Source organism: Lontra canadensis, unplaced genomic scaffold (genome assembly GCF_010015895.1).
Source record: "Lontra canadensis isolate GAN:19392208 unplaced genomic scaffold, GSC_riverotter_1.0 scaffold75, whole genome shotgun sequence".
Taxonomy (NCBI): Eukaryota; Metazoa; Chordata; class Mammalia; order Carnivora; family Mustelidae; genus Lontra; species Lontra canadensis.
In genome coordinates, this window is record NW_022631069.1 from 6,109,218 (window position 1) to 6,131,806 (window position 22,589).

The window sequence follows — 22,589 nt, forward strand, 5'->3', positions numbered from 1 at the left end:
TAGCTCTCTAAATGCAAACATTTGAAAACAGTAAAAGTCTCAAAATCAACAATCTGAGCTCCCACTTTAAGAGAGGGAAAGAGCAAAATAAACTCAAGGAAAAGAGAAGGAAAGAAATAATGAGCAGAAATCAGTGAAACTGAAAACAGAAAAACAGTGAAAAAAAGAACCAAAATAATCAATAAAGTTGACAAAACTTCTATGAAGACTGCTGAGGAGAAAAGATAGAAATGATATCAGGAGTGGAATGGGAGAGCCCTAGAGTCTCTGTAGATATCAAAAGGATAATAAAGGAATATAGTATGAACTGGACACATCTACACTTGACAACTTAGACAAAATGGATTGCTTCCTCATAAAACACAAACTACCACAGCTTACTCAACATGAAATAGATCATTTGAATAGCCCCATAACAGTCAAGAAAAGGAACTTGTAATTTTAAAACTCCCAAAAAAGAAGTCTCCCAGGCCCACATAATTTGAGTATTCTAGCCAAATGTTTAGGGAAGAATTACCATGAATTTTACACAATCTATACCAGAAAATAGGAGGAGGAAACACTTCCCCCATTCATATTTTCTGTTGTAGTCAAATATATCATTGTATCTAAGTGGAAAAAATTACCACCTTACCCATTTTTAAGTGGACAATGCAGTGGCGTAAGTACCTTCGCTATGTGCATGACCATTGCTACTATTTATTTCTAGAAATTTTTCATCATCCTAAACTGAAACTCTCCATGCTTCCTACAACAGCCCCTAGCAATTTCTATTCTACTTTTTGTCTCTATGAAATGGCTTATTATAGGTACATCATAAAAGTGGAATCATGTATTTATTCTTTTGCATCTGGCTTATTTCATGTGGCATGTTTTTAAGGTTCATCTATTTTTTTTTTAGTATGCATCAGAATTTCATTCCTTTTTATGGTTGTATTATATTCATTGTGTGTATATCCCACATTTTGCTTATTCATTCATCCACCAATTGACACTTGAATTGTTTCCACCTTTTGGTTACTGTGAATAATGCTGCTATAAAAATTAGTGTGCAGGGGCGCCTGGGTGACTCGGTTAAGTGCCTGCATTTAGCTCAGGTCATGATCCCAAGGTCCTGTGATGGAGTCCCGCAATGGGCTCCCTGCTCAGTGGGAAGTCTGCTTCTCTCCCTGCTTGTGTGCTCTCTCTATCAAATAAATAAATAAAATCTTTAAAAAAATTGGTGTACCAATATTTGTTGAAGTCCCTACTTCAAATTCTTTGGGATATATACCCAGAAGAATCCAGAAATTTCTGGATCATACAGTAATTCTAGGTTTAGTTTTTAAAGGTACTGCCATACTGTTTTTTACAGTGGCTGCAAAATTTTACATCCCCACTAGCAATTCATAAGAGTTTCAATTTTTCCACATCCATGCCACCACTTGACATTTTCTGGTTTTTGCTTTTTGCTTTTTTTTTTTTTTTTTTAGATAATAGCCATCCTAATGGGTGTGAAGGGGTATCTCATGGTTTTTATTTGCATTTCCCTAATGATTAGTTGATGTTGAGCATCATATTTTTGTGTGCTTATTGGTCATTTGCATATTTTCTTCAGACAAATATATATCCAAGTCCTTTGCCTACTTTTTTTTTCAAAATTTCTAAGTTGTAGTAAAATAGGGGCACCTGGGTGTCTCAGTCAGTTGAGCATTGATTCTCGGTTTCAGCTCAGGTCATGATCTTGGGGTTGTGGGATCAAGTCCCATCGGGCTTATGCTCAGCACAGAGTCTGCTTGGGATTCATTCTCTTTTCCTCTCCCTCCCCCTCTGCTCCTATCCCCTTTGCACACGTGAACATGCACTCTCAGTCCCTAAAATAAAATGTTTAAAAAAAACTGTGGTAAGATACACGTAAATTTAACCACCTTAACTAATTTTATGTGTATAGTTCAATGATACTATGAACATTAGTATTGTGCAATTATCACCACCATCCATTTCCAGAATTATTTTTACCTGGAAAAACTGAGACTTTATATCTTTTAGAGTTTCCCATTCCTTTCTCCCTTTCCCCCATCTTTGGCAACCACTATGCTACCATCTGTATCTATGAATTTGAGTATGCTAGGTACCTCATATCAGTGGGATCACATGATATTTGTCCTTTTGTGTCTGTCTTATTTCACTTAGCGTAATGTCCTCAAGGTTCATCAATGTCATAATGTATCAGAATTTCCTTCCTTTTTAAGGCTAAATAATATTCCATCATATGCCACATTTTGTTCCTCCATTCATCCATTGGTTAATAGGTGGTTTACTTCCACCTTTTGGCTATTATGAATAATACTGCTAAGAATATGAGTGTGTAAATATCTTTTTGTGTTCCTGTTTTCAGTTCTTTGGGGTATATATGCAGAAGTGGAAATGCTGGGTCATGTGATGATTCTTTTTTCTTTTCTTTTTTTTTTTTTTTTTCGTATTTATTAAAGTAACCTCTACACTCCATCTGGGGCTTGAACTCATGACCCTGAGATCAAGAGTCACATGCTATTCTGACCAAGCCAGCCAGGTGCTCCTCACATGATAATTCTATGTTTAATTTTTTGAGGCACTGCCATACTATTTTTTACAGCAGCTGCCCCATTTTACATCCCCACTAGCAATGTACAAGGTTCCAATTTCTCCATATCCTCAGCAACACTTTTTATTTCCTATGTTTGTTTGCTGGTTTATGGTAACCATCCAAAGGATATAAAGTGGTAACTCACTGTGGTTCTGGTTTGTGTTTTCCTGATTAGTGATGTTGAGTATTTTTCATGTGCTCATTGGCTATTGTATATAATCTCTGGAAAGTGTCTATATAAGTCCTTTGCCCATTTTTGAATTGGGTTTTGTTGTTGTTGTTGTTGTTGTTGTTGAGTCTTAGGAGTTCTCTGTATATTCTGGATTGTTGTTTTTATCATAAATTTTGTCAAATGATTTTCTTCTGTGTCAACTGACATGCTCATATGGAAGTTTTCCCCTTTATTTTATCAATGTGGTGTATGATATTGATTCATTTTCGTATGTTGAACAATCATTGCATTCTGGGAATAAATCCCCCTTTGTCATGGTGTATAATCCTTTTAATATGATGCTGAATTCAGTATGATACTAAATCTTTAATATTTCCTTCCTTCTTCCTTCTTCTTCTACTGATTCAATATGATACTGAATATGAGTATTTGGTTGAGGACTTTGCATCAATAATCATAAGTGATATGGACCTATAGTTTTCTTTTTCTTGTAGTATCTTTGTGTGGCCATGGTATCAGGGCAATGCTGGTATCACAGTATGACTTAGTAAGTATCCTCTCCTATTTAATTTTTTGGGAGCGTTTGTGGAAGACTGGCATTATTTCTTCATTAAAAGTTTGGTGGAATTCACTAATGAAACCATCTGGTCCTGGCTTTTCTTTGTCAGAAGGTCTTTTGATTACTGATTCACGCTACTTACTAGTTGTAGGTCTATTCAGATTTTCTATTTCTTCCTGAGTCAGTTTTGGTTGATCATGTGTTTCTAGGAATTTGTCCATTTCATCTAGGTTGTACAATTTGTTGATGTGCAATTGTTCACATTATTGTCTTATAATACTTTTTATTTCTGTAAAATTGGTAGTAATGTACCCATTTTTATTTCTGTAATTTGAGATTTTGGTAATTTGAGCCTTCTCTCTTTTTTCCTTAGTCAATCTAACTAAGGTTTGTCACTTTTATTGATCACTTCCAGGGATCAACTTTTGGTTTTGTTGATTTTCTCCATTGTTTTCTTAGTCTCTACTTCATTTATGTCTGCTCTAATCTTTAATATTTCCTTCCTTCTGCTAGCTTTTGGTTTAGTTTTTTTTTTTTCCCCTAGTTCCTTAGGTTTAAAGCTAAGTTATTGATTTGAGATCTTTCTTCTTTTTTTAAAATTTAAATTCAATTAATTAACATATAGTGTATCACTCAAAATCTTTCTTTTTAAGAGTAGACATCTATAGCTATAAATTCCGTCTGAATATCACTTTCATTATATCTCATACATTTTGGTATGCTGTGTTTTTGTTCACTTTTAAATATTTTCTAATTTCTGTTGTGATTTCTTCTCTGACCCATTAGTCATTTAATTTACACACATTTGTGAATTTTCTAGTTTTCCTTTTGTTATTAATTTTTAGTCTCAATTTGTTATAATTGGAAAAGATAATTTTGTATGACTTCAATCTTTTAAAATTTATTAAGACTTGTTTTGTGGCCTACCATGTGGTCTATCCTGGACAATATTCCATACAAGTTTGAGAAGAATGTGTATGTTGTAATGTGGAGTGTCCTGTATATCCTGTTAGATTTAATTGGTTTATGCTGTTGTTCATGTCTGTCCTCTATTTCCTTACTGATCTTCTATCTGATCTATCCATTATTGAAAGTGGGGTATTCATGTCTCTTATCAGTTTACCAGACTCGCTGTAAAAAATATCACAAACTCAGGAGGACTTAAAACAAATGTATTTTCAGGCCTCTGAATGGCCCAGTCAGTTAAGCATCTGCCTTTGGCTCAGGTCATGATCCAAGGGTCCTGGGATAGAGCCCCTCATCAGGTTCCCTGTTCAGTGAGGAGCCTGCTTCTCTTCTCCCTGTCCTCCTGCTTTGCACTTCCACATTCTCTCTGTCAAATAAGAAAAAAATCTTAAATTTTAAATGCAACACACTTCATACAACTAATACTTTGTTTAAAAAAATTTATTTTCTCATAGTTCTGGAGGTAGAAAGTCCAAAATCAACGTGTCAGCAAGGCCATGTTTTCTCTCATATCTCTAGCGAGTCTTTCTAGTTTCTTCTTAGTTTCTGGTGTTTGCCAGCAATCTTTGGCATTTATTGGCTTGAAGATCCATTTCTCCAGTCTGTCTCCATTATCACATGGCATTCTCCCTTTATGTCTCTGAGTCTCTGTTTGTTTTTTTTTTTTTTTTAAATAAGGACCCAAGCCACTGTGATAGGGCCCATCTGAATCCAGTATGAGCTCATCTTGACCAATAACATCTGTAAAGACTCATTTCCATATAAGGTCACATTCACAGATACCAGGGGTTAGATTTCAACATATCTTTTTGAGAGTCATAATTAAACCCATAACAGGTGGAATCTTACAGTGGTTGATGACATTTAAAAAATGCATATAAACATTTCTAAATTCAGGATATAGTTTACAAATTGGTGGTACCCAAGATTCTACAGAACATATTTCATAATGCGATAATTGCTATGAAGAAAAAGAGTGGCTAACAAGTGTGTAGGAATATGATTTTAGGTTGAGTGGTTAGAGAAGATTTCCTTATGCAGGTGACATTTAAGTAGAGTATAATTACTTAGAAAGAGTCAATTATGCAAAATCTGGAGTAAGAGTATTTCAATCAGAGGGAATAGTAAGTGTAAAAGGCTGGAATTGAAAACAAGCTTGGTATGCTTAAGGAATGACAACAAAACCAGTATAGCTAGTAGGTTGTAAGGAAGAAAGAGGTAGAACAAGATAAGTATAAGGACCTAATAAGCACTTAGTAATTTAAGAACTGAGATGATGTCATTTCTGAAGGTAGATTGTTCTTAAAAGTTACCCCCAAAGACATGTTAAAAGTCCCACATTTGATACGATAAGTGAACACTTTCTAGGTTCTATAACACTATTAATCCTTTGATCTTGGTATGCGAACAAGTTCTTGTTGGACTCAATATTTTGGAAACTCATCTCCTTTGTGAATGATTTTAAATCTTTGTTTTCTGAAAAGTAACTTCTCAACTTTATGAAATGTTAAAATATTGTCATTTCTTCACTAAAAACCAGTGTCTTCCTTATTTCTCTTGAAGATTCAAGCACAGGATTCCATTCTTAAGCAAAATCCCATTCTAGAAACAGAGTCTTATTCTCCCAATTTACCAAAAAGGTGAGTACAATTTTACACACCCCTGTGTTGTCTCACTGACGTGATGCTAACAGGAGACCTCTCTGGGGTACGGTGTTATCCTTCCTTTGTTTTTGTTTCAGCAGCTTAAAAGAAGCAGAGATGATGAAACAACAGAGCAAACCAAGGCTAAGGGTGAAAAGTGCAGAAGTTTCATCTTTTGACCTCAGGACTTCTGACAGAAGTGAAAAGGAAAGGTTAGCCTTGCACGGTAGTGAACAGAGCCGTGCTTTTGACCTTTTGGAGCTAAACTGTAGTTGTAACAAAAATGCCGACATAACCACACATTGGGAGACCAAGGCGTTTCCAATAGCTGGGAAGCCTCTTCAGAAGCATCAGAGTTTAGATTGGAGTGCCATTTTGTTTGGAGCGTGTCCAAATTCTAAAGCTGCCGATGTGGCAGGTAGGTATTTTAATTCAAAGGCGCCGATAATGCGGACCAAATCAACGCCCTTTGAGCTGATACAACAGAGAGACACCGAGGAGTTGGACATCAAGGAAAATGTTTCTTGTTTGGAATCTCAACCCCACAGTTCTTATCCCGAGCAGGCTCAAAAAGCGAGGCATGCTTCTTTGGCAGAACAGAATGATTCACTGCCGTCAGACTCTCAGCCCCAAATGTGCAGCGCCTCTGTTGCAAAGGGGCAGGACTCTCAGCCTCTTCGTGTATATTCTTACATGTCTGTAGAAGATCCTTATTTCTTATCATTGTCTCCTAGTAGTGCTGGTTCTAAGATGTCTCTTGATTTATCTGAGAAGTCAGATGGAAACATTTTGCCTTGTTCCTCATTGCCAGCATCTTCTACAATCCTCTTTTCTTCCTACAATTCACGTGATTCTTTAGCACTGAGTCCTCCAACCGAATACCCCTCTCTGAACCCAGAGACAGCAGTAGTAGGTAAGTTTTTTTTTTCGAAGTTTATATGGCATTCTAGATTTCACTCTTCTCTATAGAAGATTTGGTTTCTTCTCATGCTTCCCCTTGTCTTTCTCAGCTTCTTTCTCCTCCTTCCTTCTCCTCCTCAAATAAATAAATCCCCAAGGGTTTTCATGATGGGATGAGTTAAAAAATAGCAACATGTAATCGTTGATGAAACAGGCAGCAAGGGAGGCAGGCTCTATGCCAGCAAGTGTGTCCCTAAAGGAGGCAATCCCCATTCCTCGGGATGTTTATCAGAGGTCCACAATTCACCCTTGCTAGGCGGCAGCAACTTTCAAAGAAGCAGCAGAAAGGATTTGATCCACAGCACTGCATGGTGCCTCAGGACATTTTTGCTCAACAATGTGGCTGCACGGAACTGAACAGATCGTTAAACATTCAGTTCTCTTCTGCGGGAGTTGGAAGAGGAGGACCTGATTTCTTCCCATCCTTGCATAATAACGTAGTAGATGAGAACATGCATTTATATGCTATGTGGGACTATCATCTTATATTCACCTTTACTTTCATGCTTTTTCACCTTTATTGTCCTGGATATTTGCATATTATGCATATTATTTTTGTTTTATTGAGTGGTTTAAAAGTAAAAGTAAGTATCCTCCTAGAGATAGTTATAATAGCTTGATAGGGAAGAATGTGAAGAAAAGACTAAGCTTAACTCTCCAGATATATTATCAGAAGTTTATGAATGGCATTTTACCTAAATAGGACGTAGAAAAATTTTTTTTTCTATAACATGATTTATTGTACAGCGTTTCTTAGTAGATAGATGTGTGGATGTGCAGTTTGTGACAAAAATGTTTTACCTGGATCTGATTGCTTCTTTTTTTTTTTTTTTTAAAGATTTTATTTATTTACTTGACAGACAGAGATCACAAGCAGGCAGAGAGGCAGGCAGAGAGAGAGAGGAGGAAGCAGGCTCCCCGCTGAGCAGAGAGCCCGATGCGGGGCTCGATCCCAGGACCCTGAGATCATGACCTGAGCCGAAGGCAGCGGCTTAACCCACTGAGCCACCCAGGCGCCCCTGATTGCTTCTTTATTTTATGTATTTTGATCCTGTTTTATAATTTAAAGGATTTTTTTTAAAGTTACCTACAATACCTTAAACTTCTCTGAGCATCATCTTCAAAAGCAAATTCGAGCTTTAGGGATTGTAACATCATTGACATGTATGCCACCTGGTGGCAGTTTCTTATAACAGCATTTGAATTTTTCTATAAAAATTCTGAATTTTTCTGTAGAAAAATAGAAAACCTTGTTATACCATTGTTTTGTAAAAAGGAAAAAAATCCATATTCTTCACTGTAGAATGAAGAAGTGATACTAAAATCTTTAAACTTCAACCTACTCTGTAACTGAATCTTTGGCATATTTAAAAGTGCTTTATCGGGTGCCTGGGTGGCTCAGTGGGTTAAGCTGCTGCCTTCGGCTCAGGTCATGATCTCAGGGTCCTGGGATCGAGTCCCGCATCAGGCTCTCTGCTCATCAGGGAGCCTGCTTCCCTCTCTCTCTCTGCCTGCCTCTATGTCTACTTGTGATCTCTGTCTGTCAAATAAATAAATAAAATCTTAAAAAAAAAAGTGCTTTATCATGCTTTATTGAATATTGTACATGAAACAAAAGGGTTATATAGAAAGTAACTCAAAACTTCCTGAATTAATATATTTTATATTCTGTTAACTGGTACTGAGTGACTCGACCAAAACACTCTGGGGCCTTTAAAGGAAATAGGGAATAAATTTGAAGAAGCAGCAAAGCCTCCTGGGTTTGCAAATTAAAATGGGAGAATTTATTTTGCTTTTTCCTTGAGTAAAAACACACCAGCTTAAGTATTGTAATGATGCTTGATGGACTTTACTTCAAGATTAGAATATAAGAATTTCCTTTGGCAAAAAATCTTAAAAAAAAAAACAAAAAACGAGGTGCCTGAGTGGCTCAGTGGGTTAATCCTCTGCCTTCAGCTTAGGTCATGATCTCAGGGTCCTGGGATCGAGCCCCACATCAGGCTCTCTGCTCAGCAGGGAGCCTGCTTCCCCCTCTCTCTCCGCCTGCCTCTCTGGCTATTTGTGATCTCCCTCCCTCTGTCAAAAAACAAAAAACAAAACAAAACAAAAAACTTAAAAAAAAAAAAAGGAATTTCCTTTGGCAGGGCACCTGGGTGGCACCATGGGTTAAGCATCCAGCTCTTGGTTTTGGCTCAGGTGATGATCTCAGGGTCCTGAGATCGAGCCTCATGTACGACGACTCCATGCTCACCATGGGGTCTGCTTGAGATTTTCTCTCCCTCCCACTCATGCTCACTTGCTCTTTCTCTCTCCCTCAAACAAATAAATAAATCTTAAAAAAGAAAAAAGAATTTCCTTTGGATGTTTCTAATGAAAAATTATGGTTCTATTTCTGGAATTTTGGATAGCAACTTGTCCAAGGGTAGATGATGAAGTCCCCCCTCCACTTCCTGAACGGACACCTGAGTCTTTTATTGTGCTGGAGGAAGCTGGTGAGTACTGTTCAGTTAGTGTAAAATAAAATGGATTAACTAGAATATTTCTCAGGTCCTGTCAATGTTCTGCGTGCTGCTGTGAGTAACATTTGCATTATTCTGTAAGAATTTCAACACTCCTAAGAATTGGACCATATTTACTTTCAGGAGAATTCCCACTGAATGTTCCCAAATCCTTACCTTCAGCTGAGGAGGCAAAAGTTGGAACATCATTACAATGGAATAGAACATCTGAGTCAAGGACATCCGATGACACTGTGAGACTTAGACCAATTAAGGTCCATAACACTTTTTCTTTTCTACTCATCTGGATTCCACAGACCAAAATTGTACTCCTTGTATTTTTAAAGCCTATCACTCAACAAATACTAAGCAGTATTTATACTGCTTATATGTATACTCCTTATACTCATTTATACTCTTTATAAAACAATGTGCTAGAGGATATGGGGATAAGGCAATGGATAAGACACAAGTCTTGCCCTTATGAAACTTTCAAGTTAGAAGTGACTAAGGAAGGCATAGTGAAAGAGGAAATGTTTGAACTAGTTCCTGAAGTACAGTTAAGGCAAAAATAAATTTTTTATAAGTAGGTAGCCTGTTCATAGTAGTCATTTGGTAGGCTGTATCATGTTCTCTGATAATATGTTGTAGAGAGCAATTTTTTGAAAGACAGATGTTAAAGTCCATGCTATTTAAGATAAACTTCTCAGGATAATGTTCTCCACTTTTGGAAGTAAAATTACACTTCAACAATCTGTTATATGTTTGTATATATTCTATGAACCAACTACCTTAAAATTTCAGAGATCAGAAAAGTAATTAACTAAACAAACATTTTAAAGTGACTACAACTGCAATGCTAGTAGGCAAATATTCTTTATCTTTTTGATTACACTTTTAATATATTTGTAGTTATTATTATTAATAATATGCTCACATGTGATGGTCTTTATCTTAACAACTGCTAGAGCCAAGAACAATCACTCCTTTTCCAGTGTCATGAGGTAATTTCAATTTCAACAATTTACTTCCAGTTAAACTTTCTGGGAAATGTTCTGTAGGAAGGAAATAAATTAAAAAAGGATCACTTTAGGACCAATTGCCATGACATACAAAAATCACCATAAGGTTATGGCAGAGGATATTTGCAAATGATATATTTGATCAGGGGTTAATATCTAAGATATATAAAGAATTTATACAACTTATATAAAAAAAACCCCTACATAATCTGATTTTAAAAATGGACAATAGATATGAATAGACGTTTTTCCAAAGAAGAAATACAAATGACCAACAGACATGAAAAGATGCCCATCACTCATCATCAGGGAAATGCAAATCAAAATCACAATGAGATATCATCTCACACCAGTTACAATGGTTAAAAAAAAGAAAGAAGCATAAGAAACAAGTGTTGGTGAGAATGTGAGGAAAAAGGAACCCTCATGCACTGTTGGTGGGAATGCAAACTGGTGCAGCCACTATGGAAGATAATACGAAAGTTCCTCAAAAATTAAAAATAGGATTGCCATATGATCTAGTAATTCCACTACTGGGTATTTACCCAAAGAATACAAAAACACTAATTTGGAAAGATATATGCACCCTTATGTTTACTGTAACATTATTTATAACAGCTAAGATATGGAAGCAGCCCAAGTGCCCATCCATAGATAATAGATAAAGAAGATATGACATATACATGTATACACACGTACACACATATATACACACATACACATCCTGGAATGTTACTCGGCCATAAAAAGAATGAGATCTTGCCATTTGTGACAACATGGATGGACCTAGAGGGTATTATGTTAAGTGAAATAAGTCAAATGGAGAAAGACAAACCATATGATTTCACTTATATGTTGAATTTAAGGAACAAAATAAAGGAGCTAAGAAAAAAGAGACAAACAAAAAAACAGACTCATAATTATAGAGGACAAACTGATGGTTAGCAGAGGGAGGTGGGTGGGACATGGGTCAAATAGGTGAAGGGGGTTAAGAGCACACTTATTGTGAATAGCACAGATTAATGTATAGAATTGTTGAATCATTACATTTGACACCCAAAACTAATATAACACTGTATGTTAATTACACTTGAAGTTTAAAAAAATAATTAAAAATTTAAAAAATTCATAAGTTTTCTTTATATAAAAGGGAAAAAAGAAATAAATTTAGAGAAAGAGAGTAAAACACTGTAGGAGTTCAGGATGCCTTTTCATAATTTAGTGTGCTTACAAATCAGGAAAAATAAGGTCAACATTTCATGACTGTCTCTATAAGAATATGAAATACGCTTTCAAAAATGCATTATATTGCTTAGAGTTTCTAAATTTGTGTACCGATTCTTCTTTCACTTTTCTCTTATTTCTTTCTTTTAGAGTGTAAAACTCCGGAGTCCCAAATCAGGTAAAAAAAAAAAACAAAAAACAACTCCCCCTGGCTCTAATGACATTTAGCTCTAAGAATTTATACTCTAAGAATGACTCATTAAGTTTAGAGTAATTCACCTCAGGAGATGTCATGGTTCCCGTAATAGCTCCACTATTTATTGTTTTTTTTTTTTTTTTTTTTTTTTTTTTTTTTTTTTTTTTTTTTTTTCTGATTTTCCCAGGCTAGGAGTTTTGCCTTGTCCAGGGCAAGGAAAACACAGGATTTTAGAATTCTACTCCCTGACATATAATCCTTAAAAACAAAGACAAAGAAAAAAAAATTTCAAGTAGAATTTTCTTAACATTTTGCAGCATTTCTATTTTATAGGTTTTACCATTGTTAGCAGTTTGATTCTTTAGATCTTTAATTTGCTGTTATTTCTCCAGTACTTTGTTGCCATTTTTTTTTTAAGATTTTATTTATTTATTTGAGAGAGAATGGGCGAGAGAGAGAGAGAGAGAAGGAGCAGAGGGAGTAGCAAAGGGAGAGAGAGAAGCAGACTCCCCACTGAGCAGGGAGCCCAACATGGGGCTTGATTCCTGGGACTCCAGGATCATGACCTGAGCTGAAGGCAGATACTTAACTGACTGAGCCACTGAGGGGCTTTGAGTTTTGCTTGTTTTATACACCAAATAAGGACATCTACAGCTAACATTTATTGGGCACATACAGGTACTTTACATACATTGTAACAGGTGGTAGTTGCCCTTAACATAGTTATTCATATGAACATATTATTCAAATTACATAGGTAGTTTAACATAGCGATTAATGAGCATGGGCTTTGGAGTCAGATAGGCTTTAAATCAAATTTTTAGCCTACCAGGAGTTATCAAAATGCATAACTTGGTTAAATTATATACTTTCTCTATTGATTTTCCTCACTTATATTATAAGGATAATAGAACTCGTTTCTTAGAGGGTTTTTCTTTTTTTTTTTAAAGATTTTATTTATTTATTTGACAGGCAGAGATCACAAGTAGGCAGAGAAGCAGGCAGAGAGAGAGGAGGAAGCAAGCTCCCTGCTGAGCAGAGAGCCCAATGCGGGCCTCGATCCCAGGACCCTGAGACCATGACCTGAGCTGAAGGCAGAGGCTTAACCCACTGAGCCACCCAGGCGCCCCTTAGAGGGTTTTTGTAAGGGTTGAGTAAGACAATGCATATAAAGCTTTTAACACAGTGATTGTCAAATAATAAGCTCTCATTAAATGTTACGTATTACCATTTTTATTAGATAATTATTAAATGAGCAATTCCTAAGCAAGTTCTATATGCTTTATACAGTGTTAGAATAGTCAGGATATACAAGAAAAGATATTTTTAATGTTTATATTCAAATTGGGCAGGCAAAATTAATACTTACTTGGAACCATTAACTGATAATCTGTGTGGACTGATTCTAATCACCAGGAGTCTGGAAAAAAAGGAAATATCACTGGAGTGGTTAGGAAAGTCTTCACTGAGTAGAAGAAAGAAATTTAAGAATATAGGTAGACGGAGAAAAAAAGAGGGAATTCCAGGAGCTGGAATCAGGTTAGCATTGACTTAAAAGGTAGAAATAAGCATGATGAGTATAGAGAAATGGTGAGTAGGTTAATTTAGTTGCAATAGAGAATCTATTCTGGGAACTATGGAAAATAAATTTGGATGAAATGTGGAAAGATTCTGAAGGATTTTAAAGTTAGGCAGATAAAATATCCAGGTCAAGGAAATCTATATATAGAGAAAGCAGATTCGTGGTTGCCAATCTAATCTGGGGGGAATGGGAAATTACTGCTAAGTGGATATGGAGTTTCTTTTTAGGGTGATGAAAATGTTTTCGAAATAGTGGTGATGGCTGTACAGCACGGTAAATGTACTGTCATTAATAGCAAATTTTATTATGTGTATTCTATCTACATACATAGAGCTAGGCAGAAGAACTTAGATTTAATGCAATAAGTAATAAGCATTGTAGGTTCTTCATCACAGGAGAAATAAAGATGAAAGTGGTATTTTAGGGGGGCACCTTGGTGGCTCAGTCGTTAAGCGTCTGCCTTTGGCTCAGGTCATGATCCCAGGGTCCTGGGATCGAGCCCGGAATCGAGCCCAGAATTGGGCTCCCTGCTCAGCGGGAAGCCTGCTTCTCCCTCTCCCACCGCCCCTGCTTGTGTTCCCTCTCTTGCTGTCTCTCTGTCAAATAAATAAAATCTTTTAAAAAAAGAAAAGAAAGTGGTATTTTAGGAAGATATTTGGCAGGATATCATTCACTGCAAGTTAGCTTTAGTTCTCAGTGTATTTTCTAACAGCAGACTGGAAGATGATAAGCAACCTCAGAGTAGTTATCAAATATTTATTAAGTGCCTATTACTAGCTATCTTCAGTTATGATATTAGGTGCTAGAAATAAGGATTGTACTTTACTTTTTGCATATCACCTGGTGTATAAGAAAGAAACAACAAGAAAACTTGCTTTAGAGACAAATCCTAAGGCCTAAAGAACCCAAGACCAAAGATAGGTGAAATTCTAGCTCTGAGCCACATTTTCAGTTTCAAAAGACATTAATATGGTATGTAATTATACTCAGCACCGTATAATGAGATTATCATACACTCTTTGTATCTTTAGGACTTATATTTTGGGAAAATAGCTCTATTATTTAAAATTCTTTATATCATGGAAAATTCTAAACACATTTTAAGCCTACCATAGCAGTATTATCATGCCAATGGAATTAACAATAATCCCTTAATATGATTTTATATAATTTTCTCAAATTGCCTCAAAAATGTCTTTTTACAGTTGGTTTATATGCATCTGGGTTCAAAGTCTACACATTGCATTTGGTTTATATATTTGTTAAGTCTTTTAAAATTTGTAAGAGTTTTCCCTCCTTTTTATTCCCTCATGCCATTATTTGTAGAAGAGCATGGATCATTTGTCCTAAAGACTGTGAATATTCTGGATTTTTGTTGTTTATATTCTCATGGTTTTATTTATTAACATGTTACGCTATCCCAGGATTCTATGTAAAATGGCGGTTAGATCTAGAAGCTTGATTAATTTCAAGTTCAATTTCTTTGGAAAACTACTTTTCTAAGGGAATACAAGTTTTTGATGCATCATAGGTTCATTGGCTAAAAAGCTAGAATAACAAAATTCTTGTGGCTCCGGCTGTTGTTCAGATTATTTTTTATGTGTTTGTCATAGGTTAATATAGAAAAGTTGGAAACATTGTACAACACCAAAAAGGAGTTTAATTGATGGATTTTTGTTTTGTTTTCTTTTGTTGTCTACTCTTCTTATCACAGATCTACATCAAGATCGTTCTTCTCCCCCCCCCACCTCCACTCCCAGAAAGAACCCTGGAGTCCTTCATTCTTGCTGATGAAGATTGTAAGTGACTACTATATTCCTCTCAATAAAGCTATAAAAATGAGACTGCTAGAAGATTAACAATAAAGTAGGACCTAAATAGTAAAGGTATAAAGAATGATTAAACAAGATAAGAATAATACAGTAAAAAAAACCCATAATATAAAAATAATGCATAAAAAAGCCAAGCTAAGAATTACTGAATATATACCTATATATCCCAAAGGCTTAAAAAGCTATGCATCAAATCATTTTTTTTAAAGGTATGCAAGCTCAGCCTGTAAAGACTTATTCTACTAGCTGTCTTAATACTATGGAAAATTCAACATCTTCAAAACAGATATTGAAGACTCCGGGAAAAGGTTTTACACGGACTAAGGTAAAAAAGATGGGAGTTTTAAGAAACATGCCAGAGTCTTTTCATTTCTGAAGGTGTTCACACCCCTCACCCCTTCCCTGTTGCCAGAATCAAGATGGAAATTAGATTATTTATAAGAACAGCTGATTGGGAACAAGACTGTTAATCACTAGGGCAACTGATTAAATAAGTCATAAATCATAGTATATGCATATAATGAAATAATACATAGTTTTAAAAGGAATGAGGATGCTCTCAGTGTACTTATTTATAATTTATTAACTTTTCCTTAAGCGGTAGAAAATATGATCTATATTTGTATTGTATATTCTAAGTGACTCTGGAAGGATACGTAAGAAATGAACAATAATGGTTATCTGTGGAGGAAGGGTCAGAAACTGGATAGATGGAGAACAAAGATGGGAGCATTTTGACTATAATATTTTGAATTATAAATTAATGATTTATTTAAAAAAATTTAAATAAAAAATTTCCCTCCAAAAAGAATTTATTAAATATCTACTATATAGAAAACTACACTTCTGTTAGGTGTTAGAAGATAGAGACGTCCTAAAGGATATCTATGTGTCCTTGAAAAGAGAACAGTTAATCCATTGGAATACAATGCCTATATGAGAAACAACATGAAGATATCAAAAAGAACAAAATACCACGAAACAGATTAAAAACATATATGCCGAGGTATGTGAAGAAGAGAAATTATGGGTCGGTTCCTGGAAGAGATAAGTTAGGGACTTCACTGTAAAGGAGGCAGAGTGGTTTTGCTGAACAGAAGGAGAGAGAGGGAAGTAGCATGGTAACAGTATGGAGTGGACCTTAGTAAATTTAGTTCAGAGTAGGATTTTTAGAAGTTCTTGGCTAGAATGGGAATGGCTGGGTATCATAGCTATCTTCAGAAGCCATTGTTGTTTCTAGAATGGTCCTAATAAAGAAGAAACGTAGGAAATCCTTTTTTCTCTGATATTCTTTTTTTTTTTTAATATTTTATTTTTATTTATTTGACAGACAGAGATCACAAGTAGGCAGAGAGGCAGGCAGAGAGAGAGGAGGAAGCAGGCTCCCTGCTGAGCAGAGAGCCTGATGCGGGGCTTGATCCCAGGACCCTGAGATCATGACCTGAGCCAAAGGCAGAGGCTTTAACCCACTGAGCCACCCAGGCGCCCCTTTTCTCTGATATTCTGATAGCACTCCTTCTAAATACGTAGAGTGATTCTTATGTTGATGGGAAACAAATAGCAAGATAAAATCTAGTGGAGACTTTGCACTGAATTAAAATAGCAAGATGGAAAAATAATTTTGTGCATTTGATGGTTATTTTTAGGGAAATTAAATCCTTTCAACTGAAATCTGTATTTTTACTTGATGAAAGTATTTTGGATTTCATAGGAAAATAAAAAACTAACATTTTCCTTTTCATTTTTGTAGAGTTTGAAAATTTTGAGAAATGTGAAAAAGAGTAAGTTTCTCTTTACTTGTTTTTTTAGAATACATATACACTTCCACAATTATGTAATTTTTCCTTATATAACCACTCTGTGAAAACATTAACAATATTATTCTTATACAGAGCCTTGCTAGGGCCCTCTGTGTCAGAAGGATCACTCCTGGGCCTTGTAGCATGTGAGGATCCACAGTGCTAATATTGGAAGCAAGTAAAGGGAAGGGGAGTTTTTGTTTAACAGACAGGAATAATATGATGTGTGTCACTTTCCACCCATCCTGAGATGCTGTCATACAAGTGTGTTATTTAAAATTTCTAGCAGTCTAACCTTGGATGTATTTTCTTTGAAAATAGTCACAGCAAAGCATATTGTGAAACAAATGTGTTGATTTAATGAAAGAAGCAAAGTATTGACATGTTTCCATTTTTGCCAAGTATTATTAGTAATAAAAGCCTGTTGCTTATTATTTTCGCTCTTTTATAATGAAAACAAAACCAAAAGACTCCTGAAACTGTGGGAAATTATCTCAGAAATCCTTATTTATAACTACAAAGTATATAAAAAATAGTGATACACTTTTTATGAATTTGATCCATTTGGTTAATCACTAAGGACCATACAGTTATTTGACATTATACTGGTATTATAGGGAGGGACAAAGAGCGCTGAGAAAACATAATTTATGGTATTGTTTATATAAGAAGGTTTATAGCTGAATCTTACCTGTTTCTGCTAAGTTTTCTCTTCACTATCCCATCAATAAACTTGTTCTAGCTTGCCTTCATTGACACTACACCTGATCTTAGAAGTGAATGGATTTCTCACCTATGATCATAAAGTATGATTGGAAAATATACTCTTTCCTCTAAAGTGAGTCAAAAGGGAATTTAAACATTTCAGAGAAAACTGTAGTATAAAACAGGGGAAATAAAACAGCCTGAAGCAAAGAAGTGACTGACTTGAACAGCTAGCCAGCTTGGTTTGAACAGCTTAGCTTATGAAACACCGTTTTCTTTCTCTTAAAAAAAGAGAGAGAGAAACTGACTTTTTTTTTTTTTTTGTATAGCCCCAACCCTATCTTGGGGATATCAAAGACACAGAAATTTCAGGTAAATTTAGGTTGGCATAGATTCAATATGTGGGACGCTCAGAAATTCTGAGTCTTATTTCTAAATAAGACCTCCCAGATCATTCTCTAGATCTAAACTAATTTCAGTTTCTCAGTTGCCTTCATCCTCTGGTCTTTTGTCCTTAAATGAAGAATAATACCTGGCCCTCAAAATATCCTGAAGCTAAAAAAAAAACAAAAACCAAAACCTGAAGCTTTAGATTTATCTGCCTGTACTTGGGTATATCTCCTCTTACCCTTCCAGATGGTTCATGACTCCTGAAGTCCAGATGTTCTCCCTTTAGCCTGGATCTCTAACTTGTCTGTAGTTAAAGCTGGCCTTACTTTTAATAAAATGAGTGTTCTTGACCTGTGGTTTTAAGCTTGCATTTAAGCATAGTGTTAGTCATTCACTGAATATTCATTGAGTGCCTACTGTGCATCCAGCATTTTGTAAGGCACTGGGTATATGATGGGAAACACAACAGGTATCGGACTATGCCTTTGTGGAACTTAAGTCTAGTGAGGGATTCAGATATTAAACAATCACAGAACATACCAACACATGGTGATAAATGCTGTGTAGGAAACCAAGAGGGTAACTATGAGAGAGAATAACAAAGGGATTTATTTTATTTTATTTTTTCATTTCTTAAAAGATTTTATTTATTTATTTGCCAGAGAGAGAGTGAGTGCACACAAGCAGGCACAGTGGCAGGCAGAGGCAGAGAGAGAAACAGGGTCCGTGCTGAGCAAGGAGCCCAATGCGGGACTCGATCCCAGGACCCTAGGATCATGACCTGAGCCAAAGGCAGCAGCCTAACCCACTGAGCCACTCAGGCATCCCCAAAGGGATTTATTTTAGAAAGAGTGGTCTGGGAGGCCCTTTCTAAGTGATCATTAAACCTGAGACCTGAAGGAGCAGCCAGCCAGGAGAAAAGTGGAGAGTAGCCCTCCAGATAGAGGGAACAGCATATGCAAACCCTCTGAGGTAGGAGTTCAGTGTATTGTAGTAACAGAGAGGAAGCCATCATAGCTGCATGGTATCAAGAGGGCAGAGCAGTAAAGTGTGGCTGACAAGATGGTGGAAGTGGGGGAGAAGGTAGTTAAATCGTTATGGGTCATGCTAAGTAGTTTAGAGTTTTTTCTAAGTGTAATGGGAAGTCACTGAAGAGCTTTAGGCAGAGATGTTACATGATCTGTTTTTTAAAAAGATCCTGCTATCTGCTGTGTGGAGAGTGAATTATGGGGTGACAAGAACTGAAGATATTGACCATGGTCCCTGACGCCTACTTTTGGTGGGAAACACTACTCAGGTATCCTTCAGTTGCAAGTGATAGAAAAACCAATGAAAGCTAGCTTAAGCGGGAAAAGGGGATTCATTGGCCTGTAACCAAGAGTTCAAATGATATAATCAGGACCTAATCTCATTCCATATCTCCAGCTTTGTTTTACTCTGTGTTTGCTCATTCATGAGGAGGCTTTTATCATGTGGTATCAGGCTTGTGATGGAAAAAATTAGCTCTTTCCTGGTTGCTCAAGGAACAGTCTGATGACTAGGACTGATTGGGCCTCATTGTCTTGGTTTGATTCATTTGCCCATCCTTGAACCAATTTATTGCCAGTATATTCTGATTAAGCAGAGCAGTGTCGTACTGTCATACTGTTAACTATTATTAAAATATTTAACAATTGTTATGTATGGACACTGACCAATAAGAAATGAGGTCAGATCTAAATACCTGGTATGATTATGGCAATGCACCAACTGAAAATTAGCCCTATAGGTCAGTTCCTTAATCTAAGAGTAGAATCAACTTCACCAGACACATAGGAGCTGAAAATTGGGGAGGGGTGGTTTCCTAAAGGAAAACTCAAATTCTGTTATCAGAAGGATGAGGAATTAATGTTGGGCAGGCAGCTTAAAAATATCTGTGACATAATATAGTTCTACTGGAGCTGCCATAGGAAAAAACCCAAGATATTTCATTAAGCGAGAAAAGCAAATTGTAGGATAATCAGTCTTATTTACATAATAACTTAACAAAACTAGGTACTTGCAAGTATATTAAGTTCAACCATATGGCACTGCCATTTTGAAAAAGAAACAAAAAAAGCAAACCAAACTGTGACAAGCCAATATGCAAAATAGCTGTTCCCTCTGATATATTTGTAGATTTTGTCCCCTGTGATAAAAGAACAACAACAAAAACAAAAAAAAAAACCCACAACATTCCCTTTGGGCACAACTGTTTTCTTTCTGAAGGATGTATACTACTGTCAGCTCACATGCAGTTTAGTGATGATTTTGATATGTCCTGAATTTCTCACCTTCGCTTACTTCTTATTCATGTCTCTATCCTGAGTGCCTAGCCCAAGGCTTGGCACATAATAGGCATTCAATAAATATATATTTTAATTGAATCTGATTGAAATTCAGTATGTACTCTAGTGATTCATACTCAAGTAACTCCATGGAGAGGGTTTTTTTTTCTTGAATCCTAGCATTAGGCACGTGTTTACAAACACAGATGCAGTCCCCATACTGCACACTCAAAATGCTGAAAGCCAAAAAAAGGTGACTATTTAATAATTTCTCCCTAATCATATGTTCTTTTTACATAAAGTCTTATAGAAGGTTTATATAAACCTGAAATCATCTTTTTTCACTGCTAAGTAGTACATGCACAAAATATGGATGATGTTTTCACTGGACTGTTTTAAAAATTGGGCAGTAACTTTTACATGAATATCTTAAGGTGCTGGGAAGAGAAACATTTTTAAACCGACCTGTAAGTAGCTAAAATAGCAAAACAAAGCAATATAACAATGCTTTTGGGAGATTCTGGGCCTAACTAGAATCATCTATAATGGGAAAAATATAGGCTGGAAAGTGAAGAAAGATATTTAGGAGTAAAGGATACTGTAAGAAAAACCATAGGTGTGCCATGGATGAGCTAATGTGCAAAACAAATTATTTAAAACGTGTTAAGAGTGATCAGAGTGCAGTGGCTCAGTTGGTTAGGCATCTTCTTCTTGATTTTGACTCAAGTCATGGTCTTAGGACTGTGGGATCCATCGTAAAGCTTGCTTAGGAATTTTCTCTCTCCCTCTGCCCCTCCTCCCTCCACCACTCCCCTGCATGGGCTTGTTCTTTCTCTCTCTCTCCTCTCCTCTCTCTCTCTCAAAAAAAAAAAAAAAAGTGATCAGAGTGCAAAGTAAAATGAAATAAAAAACCACAATGTGAATCCCCCAAGAAGTTGACTCAAAATGTAATGGATGTTATTTCTGAATACTCCGGTGATTTCTCTTTAGTGTTGGGCTTTACTAGACAATCTGTTTCCAAGGGGGAAAAAACCCTTAAAAAAATACCCACACCAAAATGAGATTATAGTGTTAACCCATTTGTAAGCATCTATATTTTGTTACATTATATAGTAATACGTTTATTTGGGAGTATTACTTTGGAGGAAAAGTTTAATTTCAAAATTATGTGGTCTGATAAACAGTAATTGGAGTCTGCCTTCATTTTTTCCCTTACATTTTTTTCTTTTGATTCTAGGTATCTGTAATTCTTCCCCACCAAACAAGCCTGCAGACTCTGTTCAGTCAAATTGCTCCAGCTCCTTTCTGAATTTTGGTATGTGTGTTATTTTCCAACAGAGTTAAAAAAAATGTTTATCTCATAGTGTGTTACAACTTTAAGTATGATTCAAGGTTGATATGTAAGTCCTTATACTTATATCCTTTCCATGCAATTTATCTTTTTCATTTTTGACCTTAGTTACCTCTTAACAACTTACCTAGGACTGAAATGCCTAGCATAGCAGAAAATGAAGCTAGGTAATGAAATAACTCTGTTGGCATGTAGTAAATGAATGTTACTAGCCAAAGCCAAATGAAATTCTGAGATGCTATGATACTCCAGTTCATATCTAATCAAAGTTATAAAAAAATACACAAGTATGATAATAACAGTTGCTCTCTCTTATATTGCTCATTCTACATAGGAGCTGAAGCATAATTCTGATAGTTTAAAGGAATTGTTTGCCCCACTGCCCCTAATATTAACTTAAAATAATCTTATTTTAGTCATCCTATTATTCTATGTGACATAAATTCATGATACTCTTTAATAGTATCACATATACTACAAATTTTTATATGAAGTATAGTAATTAATGTAGGCTATTATTACTAAAAATTATTACTGAAAAAGCAGAACTCATGAAATGGTCTGGGAGCCCCCTAAGGTTCCCTAGGACAAGACCTTGAGGGCGGTTGCTCTGTGGTCTTGTCCTTGTTCATATGGTTAGAGTTGAGTTGCTGCCACATCCAGATTGCACGTGGCAAGAAGATGAGAGGAAAATGTGTAAATGTGTAAAGGTGTGGCCTCCTCTTCTGGTCTTAAGGTACTGGCCTGGAAGTGGCAATATCATGTCATCTCACATTCCC

At 35.9% G+C, this 22,589-nt stretch overlaps 1 protein-coding gene across 1 annotated transcript in view; it reads left to right on the forward strand.

The window, feature by feature from the left end:
- PTPN22 (protein tyrosine phosphatase non-receptor type 22) overlaps positions 1-22,589 on the forward strand; it is a 57,447-nt gene that overhangs the window by 30,673 nt on the left and 4,185 nt on the right. The window contains 10 exon segments of the mRNA XM_032881401.1: positions 5,866-5,942; positions 6,044-6,858; positions 9,314-9,397; positions 9,548-9,678; positions 11,800-11,827; positions 15,142-15,164; positions 15,166-15,226; positions 15,469-15,584; positions 17,010-17,040; positions 21,697-21,774. Of these exon segments, the coding sequence (XP_032737292.1) occupies positions 5,866-5,942; positions 6,044-6,858; positions 9,314-9,397; positions 9,548-9,678; positions 11,800-11,827; positions 15,142-15,164; positions 15,166-15,226; positions 15,469-15,584; positions 17,010-17,040; positions 21,697-21,774 (1,444 nt within the window).